Raw genomic sequence first — 16,430 nt, forward strand, 5'->3', positions numbered from 1 at the left:
CACATCTGCAGTCCTCATGCCTCCATGCAGCATGCCTAAGGCACGTTCACGCAGATGAGCAGGGACCCTTGGCATCTTTCTTATGGTGTTTTTCAGAGTCAGTAAAGGTCTCTTTAGTGTCCTAAGTTTTTACAACTGTGACATTAATTGCCTACCGTCTGTAAGCTGTTAGTGTCTTAACGACTGTTCCACAGGTGCATGGTCATTAATTGTTTATGGTTCATTGAACAAGCATGAAAAGCATTGCTTAAACCCTTTACAATAAAGTTCTGTAAAGTTATTTTGAATTTTTACAAAATTATCTTAAATAGTGTCCTGAAAAAGGGATGTTTCTTTTTTTTTACTGAGTTTATATAAAATCCTCACACTGCAATCCACCAAGCTTTATTTGTTTTCAAGTAAAAAAAAAAAAAAACTCTCTAAAAAGATGGAGAGAACATGAAGTTTTAAAATTTTTTATTAAAATATTCAACAACATAAAAAAAGACTATAAACACTATTTACATTGTAGCAAGATGAGAGTTTTGTTTTACACAAACAGAAACAATGGTGTGGCATTTTTCCAGTATTTTGGTTTACTCTTGTTGTGAGGAAAAGGCCTAAATCAGTTCAGATGGTTAAATGAAGAGGACTTGCAGGTTTGGTAGATGGAACAGGACAAAAAAAGGGTGCAAAATTCTGAAAAATACCCTGAGGGACTTGATGGCCACTACATGCCAATATATCAAAAATATTTACATTTGAGGTATGCTATCTGATGCAGGTAATTTGCAAAATTGTATGGAAGAACTGGAGCTGTAAAAACGTCCATAGGACAGTGTAGACAATGAAAGATGACCAGTGATGAAAAAATGGGTCAATATTGATGGGAATGCATCCTCATTTAAATTAAGACTGAAAGAATCCATTACTCCCCAAAGTCTTAATTGATTCAGCCTCCTAAAATAAAATAAAATAATTTATAACACATGAAGTATGACATAAAGTGATTTTGTTTACAGTGACAGAAAATATACCCACCACTATCATTGTTGTCTTCGAGTTCTTCTGCCTTATGAGAGACAGGAGACAATTTATGTTCAACTCATATCCACAGCAGCAATACAGCAATCTATCAGCTACACACTATGATTAACATTACATATACATTAATAGACTCTCCCTGTTTGTCAAGCCACCTAACACCTCATTTTCATTGGACAAATATATACCCACAGTGAAAATAGAGTGGACAGAATCTAGTTTGTATATGTTGTACTTACTTAGAGTTTTCTTAGGCAGCAAAGGCTCACAGATCTCTCTAAAACAAACATCCTGCTGAACTTTATATGTTCTTTTGTACCTGAGGGTGAAAACAGGTAAGCAATTAATAGATTTGATAAGAACAAAACAGAGGAAAAGACCTGCCTCTTAAATGGCTGGATTATTGCCAGACAGAAGACAGACACTTACAAATAATGGCAGACACCTTCCTCCCACACTGGCACACTCTTTGTCTCAGAGAAAAGGCGAGTACATGGGTGAGGCACTCGCTGGCAATCTGTATGCAACAAGGAAATAAGGAAAGGCCAAGTTGAATGAAGATCATATTCATTTAGGGATGATCATGGAATATTAGAATCTATTTTCAGATTAATGCACAACTTTTTCAAATTACATGCTAAAATACAGATTCAGATGTCTAAATGGGAAATAAAATGTGGATAACACTGATGAAATGTGTTTGATTGCCAAGAGTTTAATTCAACATTGCTTTGTTAGTAATTGACAACATAGATGTTTATTCATGCATGCATGCTTGTGAATGTACAGCTATGATCATACTGACATAGCTCACAACGTCTGCCCTTGAAACCAGTTGTACAGTTGCAGCTCAATGATTCGTTGATCTGCACACACGTCCCACCATTTTGGCAGGGCTGAGTTCTGCAGTCTTTGGATGACTCTGAAATTAGTAAAATAAAATGGTTTTAGTAATGGTTTTGAATACAAACAAATATGGTCAAGCTTAAAGCTCTTGCTTGTTCGTGTTCCTTTAACTGCTCCCAAATACCATAATCACATGCACATCAACAACACACAATTATAAACAACCACAGATCACTATATTTTAAGTTGAAATATAACATATTGCTCATAGATTATTGTGTGGTTGTTATGGTTACTGTCATGCTGCAAATTATTCAGAATAGATGCAATAGAATTTAAAAAAAGGAAATGCCTCAGTCCCCCTCTCAGATGGGATAGATTAGAGTAGCAATACCACCAACTATGTAAAAACTCACTTTCCTGCTCCAAATACCACAAATACCCTTCCTAAAGATTTTTTTCAACTTTATTTTAAGATCACATACCAGATTTACTGTTTGTCACTTCTTCAGCGATTTCCAGAGCTAGACTTATCTTATTGGTGGTTTCTTCTATCTTTTCTAATTTGATTGGAGGTTCAGGATCTGTTTAAGAAAACACAGCAGCCAGGTAAGGATCAAGACAAATGACACACATTTATATTTATTAATTTAGCAGACATACAAATATAAGTGATTGATCATAAGGAACAAACAATATTAACAGTGCTGCAATACCAAATTTCAATAGTATGCCAAAACCAGTATGCCAAAGGAGTAGTATGTCCGAATCCTCAGTATTCATACAACAATAAGTGAGAAATACCCCAATGACCTACTATTTCTGGTGAGATTCTGATATATAGATCAACACTTTACGATCCCGTAATCCCTTGGGAGCTGAGGAGACGTCTCGTTCAAAATGCTGGATTTTAAGGTACGGCAGTGATCAACGAGACAGGTGGATCTTTTTAACTGTAAGTGCTATACACTCGCTGAAAATTTTATTAGGTACACCTGCACACCTACTTATTTATGTGATTAATCAGTCAATCATGTGCCAGATACGGGTCTCTATACAATTGCAGTATGCAGAATAGCACCTCAGAATGCACAACATGTCGAAACTTGAAGCGGATGGGCTACAACAGCAGACCATATCAGGTTCAACTTCTGTCAGCTAAGAACAGAAAGCTGAGGCTGCAGTGGGCCTACTATCTGTGAACCTCAGCAGAAATGAAGATTCATCAGACCAACCTTTTTTGTTTTTGCCAGTTTTTAACTGTGTGCCCACTGCAGACTCCGCATTGGACCCCGACATGGTCTTCTGCTGTTGTAGCCCATTCGCCTCAAGGTTTGACATATTGTGCATTCTGAGATGCTATTCTGCTCACTCCAATTGTGCAGAGGGGTTATCTAAATTACAGTAGCCTGTCTGTCTGAAATCACTGAAATATTTTATATTTCTCAATTCTGATGGTTGATGTGAACATTAATTGAAGCTCCTGGCCCATATATGCACGATTAAATGCATTGCACAGCTGCCAAATGATTAGCTTACTAGATAATTGCATGAATATGTAGGTGTACAGGTGTTCCTAATAAAGTGGCAGGTGAGTTTATATACCAGGAATGTTGTTCTTTTTGCATAAATAGTGTTTGTTTAACAAAATCAGAGTTGACTATTTTTGCAGTTGTTTTTATGCCATATATATGGTTCACGGGTCTATATCCATGTCACCAGATGAAGTATGTCCAGAATCTATTCCTACTACTCGCATGCACACCTAAAAGAACATACTGTTTACCGGCCAAAAACGACATACTTTAAAAAAAAAAAAAAAGTGATCAAATACAATACATACTCTGACAGTATGCAATTTCAGACACAGGGCAGAATAGTACAAAGTTAGAGCAGAAATAGAAGTACAGAACACTAGAGAAAAGGATATTTATTTTCACATATATGATTGCCAATTTTGTCTGAATGTCCAATTAATCCTTGTTAATATTTATTAGGTTTGTATCTGATCTTCTGCATGTGATTATGAGACATTGATGTAGACAAGCACTGGCCTTATAATATGAGAAGTTAGAATGGCCTTATAATATCATCAAAAATTCCTTCACATGCAGCAATGACAGCTTTTCAGATCCTTGGCATTATTGCTGTCAGTTTGTCCAGATATTCAAGTGCATTGAATATGCACTGTGAATATGCACTGTGCATTGCTCATACAGCTGAAGTTTCTCTTACTGCCCTCTGGAGTATACAGGTGATACTACAAGCTTGCATTTCTCAGGAATCTTCCTTATATTATTATAATATATATATGTGTGTGTGTGTGTGTGTGTGTGTGTAATATATATATTAATTAATTAAAATTAACATATTAATTAATATATTAACAGGTGGTATTACAAGCTTGCATTTCTCAGGAATCTTCCTTATTACGGTCCAAGGGCATTGCGATTAATTTTATTAAAAATAACACGTTAAAAAAATGTACGCAATTAACCGCAATGCCCCCGGACTGTAATAAGGAAGATTCCTGAGAAATGCAAGCTTGTAATACCACCTGTTTACTCCAGATGGCAGTAATTGAAATTTCAGCTGTGTGGCAATGCGTAGTTTATACAGTGAAAAAAAACGACCATCCAGCAGACAGCACAAAACAAACATTTGTTGCATTCAAAACATTTGATGGAGGGCAAATTCGCACTAAGGGACCTCAAGATGTGTTCTAAGTATTAATTATTTTTTTAATTGATTGACAGCCCTAATATATATATATATATATTCGGTATTTGGTAGCTCAACATCACCAGTCCTCACTTACTTTCATTACTTTAACAGTATGAACATTCTCTGAAAAAACTCCTTTTGTGTTCGATGGAAGAATGTCGTACAGATTTGGAATGGCACAAATGTGAGGCAATTATCATTTCAGAGTGAAAAAGTAAACTTAAATACAATAGTATTAGCCTACTAGTTAAAGAATTATCTGTGCAATTATTACTGACTTTTGTGATGTCTGATGGTTTTATGTGGACGGTTGGTAAATCTGGCTGTAATCCTCCCCCTACCATCAATAAGCTCTGTATATCTGTGAAAAAATATATGCACAGAACTGGTTATTGAACAAATTACTCCTTATCATCACATCCATCATTTTGGTTGAGCTGTAAAGTATTCTACCTTACTGGCTCTTCTACGAGTTCTGTGTTATCAGCTGTGCCCCCATCTTGAATTTGCGTCAAGGTGGGCCACACTTGGTAGTCTCGTTCTCTGTGAGGTCTGTCACCTCTACTTTGGTTCTTCACAAGAGATACTGTGCAATGCAGGTTACAGAGACATGTCACAACGGACAGCGACAACATATAAAAAATTTGAGGATGAGCTGTGACCTTAAATGTTACCAACTCACGGGTGGTGAAAGCTAAGTGTTGAGGGACACTCAGAATGTGGTCCTGGCCTGTTTTGCGTACAGCAGTCAGTGCTAGCCGATAATGCTGTCCTGGAACAAGGTCTTGTAGGGTATACATCCCTAAACTTCCATCTGGCAGGTAGCGGCTACGGGTGCTGAGGCCTCGAGTAACATTGACCACAAATCCATCAGGAAGGCTCCGAGGATGACGGTCCCAGGTCACCCGTGCAGAAGTGGTGGTGATTTGGGCAAGTGAAAGGTTCTGAGGGGGGAGGGGCCCTAATGGAGAGCACAGGAAAATGGTGTTGTGACAGAGATGTTTGAGTTTGTAACAAAGATCTGGAGAGATACTCACTGGTCCAGAAGTGGAGTGGGCCAGCAGATTTGCTGGTTGATGGCAGGTCTTCGGGACGCAATCCACTTTGTGTAACCACGTCTACTGTGTACATCTGACCTGGGAGTAATGTGCTGTGGGTTACATACAACTAATCAGTAAAATATGTATTTTTCATTTTCAGATTTTAACCCTCTATGAATATGGGACTATGTTTTCAAAGGACATCAGGGGCTGGTTGCACCAGCTATACGCAAGTTAAAACTTAGCCTAGTTGTGGCATAAATGGGCACTAAGTCACAATTAACACACTACTAAATATTTGAGCATTGCACCATTAAACCCTATGTATAAACTAAATATTTAATTTACATTTAATTTAAACATTTAATGATCAACCGTAACACGATCAAATTGAAGTTCCCGGCTTTTTATCACTTCTGTGTCACATTTGAAGGCTTTTTATTGGATCAATACAAGTAAACGTCATATTATGCGATTACGCATCACTTTACGGAGAGCTTACCTACTAGTTAAGTCTTGCCTTAAGAACAGGTGGTACAACCAAATTAAACACTGATTTAGTTACAAACGATCTAGTAGATACTAAGCCCTTAGTGTAAACTTTACATCCTAACTTACACAGCTGGTGCAACCCTGCCCAGTTCTACAATGCAACCATTCAGATTAATGAATTTCTTATTTCCTTTTTTCTGTTGTTGTTATTATTATTATTATTATTATTATTATTATTATTATCATTTTATCATACTTAATTGTCTAATTTGTCAGTCTAATTTCTGCTTTATCTCAAAATACAGATACATGCATTGAATAAAGCAACAAACTACTGAAACATTTTCAATATTACTACACTGATGTGTTCATTTAATGGCATTAAATAGTTTTTCTTCAGCGTCAGTTTATTAAAGCATTTAATTGTCTGTCAGACACCCCAACATAAAGAATTGGCAACAAACTCTAAATAATACTCTCCACAACCTTACAAATACAAATGATGAATGCAATGAATTTGTACAGAACAATGCTTTAAATAAAGAGGATGATTTAAGATGCAACTTTTCAAAGTTTACTCACTGATAGTAACTACTGTACATGGATATGCACTGCGTGGTCAGCATGCTAAATCATTACAAAAAGTGGCATCCTAAATAGATAACTTTAAACTCAATACAGCTAAAAATATTGAAGATTGAATTCCCCTGTTATATTTTGGAATTAGTGTGTTTGAGCTTCAGTTTCACATGGATTGAAAGTTCACGTTCAGTTTGTGACACCTGGCCATTAAAACACCTCATGGCCACATATGTAACCATAGCAACAGCTCCAGTACCCACACTGGCATGAGTGTTTTCCCATTTAGAAAAACTCTCTTATTAGGGTTAATCTTTCAGAAAATGTTAATTATTACCTGCTCTTCTGAAATGATTTCCTCACCATGAAAAACAACTGATCATTTCTTTGGACACCTTTAACATCTTCACTGACTCCACATGTGACTCATCTGATATATATATATATATATATATATATATATATATATATATATATATATATATATATAATGTTTTATAAATTCATATGAAAGTTTTGAGTGGGTTACAGACCTACAGACCGAAATTGCACGTTGTCAGCCACTGACTGTCTTGTGAGTTTTATTCCTGCAGGGGGCGCTTGACGCTCTGAAAACCGAATCCTCAATTCATCCGCATTTAAATCTAAGAATGCTTTATATCCATTTGGAGACATTTTACACTGGATAGTTATTATTTAATAAAATCTGATAATTGCAGGGATTCATACTTGTGAATGAAAATCCCGACTCATCTCGACTATGTGAAGTATCACTAGGGTTGCTCCGATACCAACATTTTGGTTTCGATACGAAACCAGCCCTTGTACCTCAATATCGATACTAAATCAAAACTATAAAGCAAATAAAAAGCATCAGATTTTTTATGAAATTACACAGAAAATAACTTAATTAAATGAACTGCATAAAGTCTTACAAATTCAAATTATGCGTTTTCTGTTTATATTTTTCTGGATTCCATGTTAAGTGTTTTAATTAACTGTTATGATCAAATGGTGTTTAATCAAATTGATACATACAACTTTAATTATATATATATCATTTTTTATTTTTTACAAAAAAATATAAACATTTTTATATAAAAAATAAAATGCTGCACAACAGAACTAGCTTCACAGTATTTATGTGAACATGGGTTATTTATATCAAGATTCCCATTAATGCTGGGATACTCCCTTTGTGACACTTGACACTTGATCTGAAATCTCTGAGCTGCACTGGAAGAGTAAATTTAAATGTTAACAGCCATTTATTCTCTAAACACACTGCATGAAAATTAAGCACCATTAGTGTGTGTGAGTGTGTGAGCATGCGTGTGTGTGTTTGTGTGTGTGAAGCAGATGACAGCAGAGTGGCACCTCTTGTTCATTCTGTAGCGTGCAGCACGTGACTGTATAATATTTAATTCAGTTATATCCTTCTGCTGTTTAATGATCACATTTGGCCATATCCAGAGGTTTTTTATTTTATTTTCAAATTGTCATTGATTTCATTTCAAAACATCTCATATAATTTTGCTAATTACAGCATACTATAATATGGTACCAAAATATGATATTGTATCGTTTAAAGCGCACAACCCTAATCGGCACTATGGATTCACATGTTTTTTGACAACTAATATGACCTCATCCAAATGTAGCGAATGCTATAAAACAATTTCCGACAGAAGTTGCACCAATATCCATTTCCACATTACCCACAGGAAAAAGGTGGATATTTGGATTATTTTCAGATGTAAATTGGACTGCTCATTGCACAATAGCATTTATTTTCCAAACATTTTACTTTTGGTAAAGTGTGAGCGGCAGGGTAAATTAAAGGGAAACCGGACATGTCTGACAGACAGTATGGTGCGTTAAAAAATTAGAAACAATTGTTTTCTACAAAGGTATGCACACACCGCCAATGCTCAGCATAAAAATTCTGTAGTGTCATTCAGCCCAACTTTTTTAAATACAATTTTACCCAAATCATTATTTTCATAAGATTATTGTAACGTATCCAATGGAAAGGAGGAGGCCAGAACCGGCTTGACGATATAAATAATATTTTAATTAACAAATTAAAAGACAAACACACACATATATGACGGACATGTCCTTAAACTATCTCTCTCCCCTGCACGATCCTCTACAGTCGACCTTTATCCCTCTCGGAGGCTTAATTAGCCTAATATGTGACTGGGTGTGTAGGATCACGACCCGGCCCCGCTCTCCGCCCTGCCACAATTATTTACTCTAGCAATTGCTGGATGACATATTGTGTATATGTATATTTCATATAGCCTACACAATGTATTTTCTGTTACAAGTATGTTGTTTTGTGGTTTGACCACTTAAATGAAAGACCTATTCAGTGCTACATACAGAGAAGTTGCATAATAAACGTCACCATTTCTAATTACTCGGTTTGCGCAGTTACACCCATTTCATACACTAACCTGCAAACTCATGAACTTTATTTTCCTGATACGAGGTGCATAGACAGTTTTTTTCTTCTTTAAAAACGTTAAAATAAATCTTGAGAAGAGCATGCTTTTGTCATGATCCAGACATTTTTATCTTGTGTCATTCATGTTTTGGCAGGGTTGTGACAGTTTCCTCCACCTAGCCCTCAGGTTGTCCTATGTGATTATGTTTTCTACTCTCCCTCGTGTTTCTCCAGGAGCTTCTTAGCAGTGCAATTAGCATTACCATGGCAGCACTGATTAGTGCTGCTTGTGTTTATGGGCAGCACCTGATTTCAATTCTTCCGTTTCCTATATATTCCTTAATTTGTCTTGTCTGGTTGTCATATCGTTTTGTTTCAGTCAGTTGTCAGATGTCAGTTATGTGTACTCCAGTTTCCCCTTCCAGTCATAATTTTTTTTTCTGTTTTGTCTTGTTGGTTATATTTTCCTCCATCGAGAGAGTTCGTTTCCCTGTTTGTTTTTTATAAATATTTTTGTTATCCTCATTCACATTACCAGTTCCTGATATAACGATCCGACCAACCATGGACACAGCAGGAACTAGTCTTTCTTTTTTTTTTTTCACATCATTCTGCATGTCATAGAGCTAAGCAGTCCAGAAAGATCTTTGTTCTGCAACAGGAGGACAACTCAGTGAGTGGATAAGTGTTGGGAGTTTTTGGTGATGTCCTCGGGTCTGGGTTACAATCAGGCCAGCCTTATGCAAGACTTTAGGGTTGGTCTCAATGAGTCCATTAGATCTTGTATTACAAAGATGGGTGAAGTCTTGCCGCTATCATCAAGTTGGCCATGAAGTGAGATGAGTTTATCTCAGCATGTGCCTCGGAGGACTCAGGGGCGTGTCTAGGGCGAGGCTGGGGGAGGCAGTGCCTCCCCTAGGATAAGCTCTGCCTCCCCTGAGAATTTGAGAAATAATCTGTCCATCTGTTGTTTTGAGTGTAGCCCCGAATGTATTTTGAATAGTTGACTGACAAATATGAAACCGGACAAAAGCCTATGTAAACCCCCGAAATCATAAGTTGCCTTATTTCATTGTGCTTTGGCTTTGCACATACTGCATACAGCCTGTAAAAATAGACATAGGCATAATCTAGCCTATAGAATAAGTTCCTTTGCTGTCGGTAGCCTATGGGCGACTCCGTTTCTTCCTCTCTGTTGAATACGCAGCAGGTAGAGGAGGAGCTTGCACAGTCGTTGACATCAACTAACGTTACTTAGTGGCGAGTTAACGGCAATTAGCAGGAAAGACAGCAAAAATTAAGCAAATGAGGCTTTGGGGATTTTTCCGAAAGAAGTCAGTGGGTAAGAATTCACATTTGTTTTTGTCCTTAAAGTCTTAAGATCATCATCTAGCTGGCTTTCACCCACAGTAGGCTAAACCTCAAGAGTTGTAGCCTCTAACCTCCTTGTTCAGATTGATGTAGCTTGGTAGCTCCGAGTTAACGCAGTCACCTCTCATGTCAGAGACCGCGGTTTGAGCCCCATTCGGAGCGTACTTTTCTTGTTTATCAGGTGTTGTTTTCGCTATGGATAACCAATAAGCATTAACATAAAATGTATGTGTGACTTGTTTTTTGATATTAGTTTGTAGGAAATATACACTTTGATTTGATTAAATGGTTTTTAAAATAAAATGAAATCCATGCTTGTGGTAACCAAAGGTGGGGACTTGTGTTAAATGACTCGACTCAAGTTTGAATCGAGTCGCAAATTTAAGGACTTGACTTGCTTGATTAAATAATGACTTGACTTTGACTTGAGGACCAATGACTCAAGACTCGACTTGGACTTGAAGTTGATGACTTAGCAATGACTTGATTTTTTTCATGTTATGTGCTTTTATCATAATATTATAGTAATAAAATACTATTTTATTTACTATTTTATTACTATTTAAATCAAGGTTTAAAAATATTATTGTGACAATGATGAATTCTCAGTTCTGGAGTAGGGCGCCAGGAACAATCCCACTTGGATTAGGCCGCAGCAGACGTGCGAAGTATAAGAACCACCTGAGCTTTGGATGTACATGCTTCTCATCTGTGTCATGTTGATATCAGGAACACTGAAGTAGTTCTGTCAAGTTCTATGTGCATGTATGTGTACTACGTGCATTTAAATATGTTCAGATCAGTTGGCTATTTCCTTTAAAAGAAGCACGTAATATTTAAACTCTTATTTTAGTGCAGGTTGATTGAACATCTTGGTTTCACTAGACTCGTGCTTGGGGGAGTAAAAAATTTAATAAAAAAATCTATATCCACTATCATGTAAATCCGGTATAACTAAGCTGAATTTATTGTTTGTAATTTACTGTTTGGGCTGTTGCAATCAAAGAGATAGATCAGTTTGTGTCATATGTCTGCTTGGATGCATGTTAAATGTTGCACTGTATTTTCCTGAGAGAACCTTATTTTATTTTGTTCATTGCTCTGCAATATGTAAAAGTGACAGTACACCTGACTTATTGTTCAGTGTTGTGCTGAAATCTTACTCTTCACCAGATTCGTTCTACACACTTCCTGATTGTTCATTACACGCACCCCTAACCATAACTATAGTAGGGAGTCATTGGTCACTATCCCTAAAGGCCACCCTTAACCCACCCTTAAACATAGCCATACTACGGAGTTATAAATCACCATGACACTCCGGCAACAATCTAGTATAATGTATAAGAACCCCCCAGTTATAATTGATACTACAATGCTGAATGAAGCCCTATAATGATTTGGTAAATGAAAACAAATATGATGGATAAAAATAGTCTGTGAAGGTAGTTTTTACAGCTCTGTCCGTCATAGTGACATATTAAGATTTTTTTCTAGCACAACTTCAGGTGACAAAATCTGGTCAAACTTGATCTTCTGTAAACATTAATATCTTCTTTAAAATATATCAATGTAGGCTGAACTTTTATTGGAATATTGCACCCTAAACAAGCATGCATTTTGTGAAAATAAATGGGTATACATTAACCATTTTCAGATATTAATATAGTTCAGATATGTTCAGTATGTATAATTGAGTGACTTAATCACTGGAAGTCACTCTTCTCTCATTGAAAATGAATGACATTCTTTTACTTTGTTGCTGTGTATTGCTGGGCTTCAATAAATATTGAGCACAAGATTCTTTGAATACAAAATGTCATGCAGGTGATTCATTCATCTACAATCTTTATATCCAACCTCTAATATTTAATTTAAAATATCCCAAGTTGCCATTATTCAAGTGTTTGTTATATTGAGGCATATATTCAATATGTATTTACAACTGTTTATTCACCATTTACTTTCTGTCAATAAAAAGATTTTTAATTTTGGTGATGTAGAGCAGAAGTTTTACACATTCATACCTCATGCTATTGGAACTGTAATCAGCAACCACAAGGTTATGAACGTTACGTCACAGAGCATGTGTACAAGTAGTGCAGGTGTTCTGACAATCTGTGCTCCCTGCTCAGGATGTGCTACCAGCAGCAACAACAGTGATACGTAAAGTTAAAACATGGGTATCACATTTCAGGAGGCATGGGAGAACCTATAGATATGTACTACAACAGCATGAAATGTGTTAAAAACCTAGGTAGCATATTTTGTCAGGCAGATAATATGTATCAGGATGTGCCACCAGCATAACTATCAGATAGTGTGATATGGTGTGAGGCTGCACAAAGCTCTAACCTCAACCCTAAAACTTTGTGAATATAGCATTGGTAGCATATCCTGATAGGCAGCATATATTTTCAGGACACAGGCACAGTATCTCCTTAACATGAAGTTATCTTTTCTCTTTCTGTGTGTTTGTGTTCTATGCCATGACTGACCTAAACATGTACTCTGTGATGCTGCTATTGAGTGTGGCTGTGCGAGGTCCACTCCCATCTGCAGGCAACAGGGACACTCGGACCTGACTGACTGCAGCTTGACGGCCAACCTGCACCAGCCACTGCAGCCATACCTGAGAGGATGACACATTCACTACCGCCAGCTCTTCCACCTTACGTGGCCCTAACAAAGACCAAGAGAGGGAAAGCCTGTGAGTACATGTACATGTTCTTCAAAAACACTTAACATTATAAAATAACATTTAGATTTTGAGCTACAACAAATCAACATTTTAAGATAAATCACACTTATTTAGAATACATTATATTCTTAAGGTGCCATCTTGTGGTGCAATAATGCAAGGAAACCAGCTGTTTCAGCATGTTTGAATAATTAGTTATATTTTAATCATGTAAAAAAAGTGGGCCTGTGTAGCTCAGTGAGTACTGATGCTGACTATCACCCCTGAAGTCGCAAGTTCAAATCCAGGGTGTGCTGAGTGACTCCAGCCAGGTCTCCTAAGCAACCAAAATTGGCTAGGGAGGGTAGAGTCACATTGGGTAATCTCCTCGTGGTCGCTATAATTTGTGGGTCTCGGTGGGGCCTGTGGTGAGTTGTGTGTAACTCGCTCAACAAGCCACATGATAAAATGTGCAGATTGACAGTCTCAGAGGCAACTGAGATTTGTCCTCTGACACCCGGATTGAGGTGAGTCACCAAGCTACCACGAAGATTTAGAGTGCATTGCGAATTCCAAATTGGGGAAAAAATGGGAGGAAAAAACAGTTATAATAATGTAAACAAATGGGGTGTGGTAGGATCTGCAACACCTATATCAGTGGTCACGAGCTGCTACTGAATAGCATTTTTCTCATATGCCACAAACAACATTACGGCCATAACGGACCATTAAAGGATAACATTAAAGAAAACAGACATTTAAAGAATCCATTGAAAACTATAAGCAATGGGCCCAAATCATGAAAAAATTAATAATAAAACAGGATGTAATATCATCACCATGTAGGTTCACAAAAAATATTTAGTTCTCACTTGTGCGGATGAGAGCAAAAGCTGGCTGGCTTATGTCCTTGCTATTGGTGTTGTGTTTGATAGAAAAGGTAGAGATGTTGTAAAGCTGTCCAGGGTTCAAGCCCCGTAGCACATATTTAGAGTGCTGCTTCTCCAGGAAGTCTGTCTTCTTTGGTCCACGACCAATGGGAGCAAAGGCAACGGCAAACCCGCTGATCAAATTCTGAGTGGCATCTGACTGATCCCAGCGTAATTCGACTTCATTTTCTTCTACCCGTAACACTCGCAGGCCAGAGGGAGGCAACAGGTCTGAGAACAGTGGAGGTATGACAAATCAAATTACTGGTACAGGCAAAAATAGTTTAAACAGAAAACACAAACTCAGAATTTCACTTTATCTTCATATCTAATTTGTTTATAAATAGCTTCCACTTACACCTAATAAAATAATTAAAATGAATAGATATAATTTGATACTGAATAATGGCCGATCAGTTGCTGACCTCTCTCACAGTCTCTCCCTGTGTGGCCCACCCTGCAGGCACAGCTGTAGTTCCCCCTCCTATCACTCCAACAGATGCCTCGGTTCCCACATGGGTGCAGTACACAAGGGTTCTCCACTAGACGGCAACAGAGGACCAATCAAGACCTTAGATTTAAAGCACCCTGTCTGATAAAGGTACAGATCTCAGATAATGATCTCAAAGTTCAAGAAGGTGAAGAGAAACGTTTCCACTAAGCCACATCAAAAAAAAAAAAAAGAATATATATATATATATATATATATATATATATATATATATATATATATGTTTGTCTATGTAGGTTTTGATTGATTCAGGTAAAGTTACCATTTTTAAAATGTCATGCATAATTTTTGTCAAATTGTTAAGTCATCATTGGTTATTAAGTCTCATTGCTTTCAAGTAGAAATAACAGCGGAATCATTTTAAGTTTATTCTTATGTAATACTCTTTATCATCCATAACGTCAGCAGAAAATTGTATACATCTTGTTTATGTATATATATATATATATATATATATATATATATATATATATATATAGGCACTTAACTCCAGGTTGCTCCGGGGGAATTGTTCCTGTAATAAGTGCACTGGAAGTCGCATTGGATAAAAGCGTCTGCCAAATGCATAAATGTAAATGTCTTTGTTTTTGCTTTTGAATTGTCATAGTATGCAATAGACTGGTATGTCTTAAGGAACATTTTAGGTAAAATATGGCAAAATAGATTGCTCACCAACTACATAAAACTTTCTCTAGAAACTCATCAGTCAATCATTGTTTTGAGGAATGAAGGCTATACAATGCTTGAAATTGCAAAAAGGCGAGAAAAAACAGAAAGAGATGTGGAAGGCCACATGTACAACTAAACAAGAGGATAAGTACATCAGAGTCTCTAGTTTGAGAAATAGATGCCTCACATGTCCTCAGCAGACAGCTTCATTGAATTCTACCCCCTCAACACCAGTTTCATGTACAACCGTAAAGGGAAGGCTCAGGGGCGCAGGCCTTATGGGAAGAATTGCAAAGAAAAAGCCACTTTTGCCAAAGAAAAGGTTGTAGTGGGCAAAGAAACACAGACATTGGACAACAAATAATTGGAAAAGTGTGTTATGGATCTTAACCCCATTGAGTTTTTGTGGGATCAGCTACTGTAGACTGTAAGATGAGTGAGAAGTTCTCAACAAGACAGCCGCATCTATAGAAGTGTGGGGTGAAATGAATGCCAAGCTGTCATTGCTGCACATGGAGGATTTTTTGATGAGAACTCTTTGAAGTAGTTTAATTGTAATGGTAATTTTTCACGTTATTAATGTCCTGACTATACTGTGATCAGTTGAATGCCATTTTGATGAATAAAAGTACCAATTTCTTTCCATAAGAGCAAATATGTAAATTATTCCAAACTTTTGGCCACCAGTGTGTGTGTGTGTGTGAGTGAGAGAGTGTGTGTGCAGGCCTTCTGTCCATCTGCTACAGCAGAGATGTAGGGAATTCCAAAAAGACCTATCTCTGCTATATTGACCTGGTAAAGGCCTATGATACCATCAGTAGGCCTGGGCTCTGTGCTTTCGGAGTCCCTGACCCTCTACTCATGATCATTAAGGACCTCCATGATGGTGAGCGGGCCCAGGTAAAACTACGTGGCTGGGAGTCAGAGCCATTCCCTGTACATCTTGGGGTGCGACAGGGATGTATTCTTGCTCCCACATTATTTAACATCTATTTTGACCACATAGTTCGTGAAGCATTCAATAGCTGTACCGGAGGAATTTCAATCTGGTACAGATACAATGGGAGGCTGAGCGATGCCCGGGTGTGGTCAAGGGATGGCTCCCTATTACTCA

General features: G+C 37.2%; 1 protein-coding gene across 2 annotated transcripts in view; it reads right to left on the reverse strand.

The window, feature by feature from the left end:
• Window positions 1-494: 494 nt before the first annotated feature.
• LOC127646818 (sushi, nidogen and EGF-like domain-containing protein 1) overlaps window positions 495-16,430 on the reverse strand; it is a 52,705-nt gene continuing 36,769 nt past the window's right edge. For both annotated transcript variants that reach the window (XM_052130721.1, XM_052130722.1), the window contains exons 19-31: window positions 14,562-14,678; window positions 14,080-14,367; window positions 13,026-13,209; window positions 5,631-5,743; window positions 5,276-5,554; window positions 5,047-5,179; window positions 4,872-4,954; window positions 2,355-2,453; window positions 1,829-1,945; window positions 1,453-1,540; window positions 1,263-1,342; window positions 1,021-1,051; window positions 495-939 (exon numbers count right to left, since the gene is read on the reverse strand). In XM_052130721.1, coding sequence (XP_051986681.1) covers window positions 1,026-1,051; window positions 1,263-1,342; window positions 1,453-1,540; window positions 1,829-1,945; window positions 2,355-2,453; window positions 4,872-4,954; window positions 5,047-5,179; window positions 5,276-5,554; window positions 5,631-5,743; window positions 13,026-13,209; window positions 14,080-14,367; window positions 14,562-14,678 — 1,607 coding nt within the window. In that variant the 3' untranslated portion in view covers window positions 495-939; window positions 1,021-1,025. The remainder of the gene's footprint in view (window positions 940-1,020; window positions 1,052-1,262; window positions 1,343-1,452; window positions 1,541-1,828; window positions 1,946-2,354; window positions 2,454-4,871; window positions 4,955-5,046; window positions 5,180-5,275; window positions 5,555-5,630; window positions 5,744-13,025; window positions 13,210-14,079; window positions 14,368-14,561; window positions 14,679-16,430) is intronic.

This window comes from Xyrauchen texanus, chromosome 7, assembly GCF_025860055.1.
Source record: "Xyrauchen texanus isolate HMW12.3.18 chromosome 7, RBS_HiC_50CHRs, whole genome shotgun sequence".
Lineage (NCBI taxonomy): Eukaryota > Metazoa > Chordata > Actinopteri > Cypriniformes > Catostomidae > Xyrauchen > Xyrauchen texanus.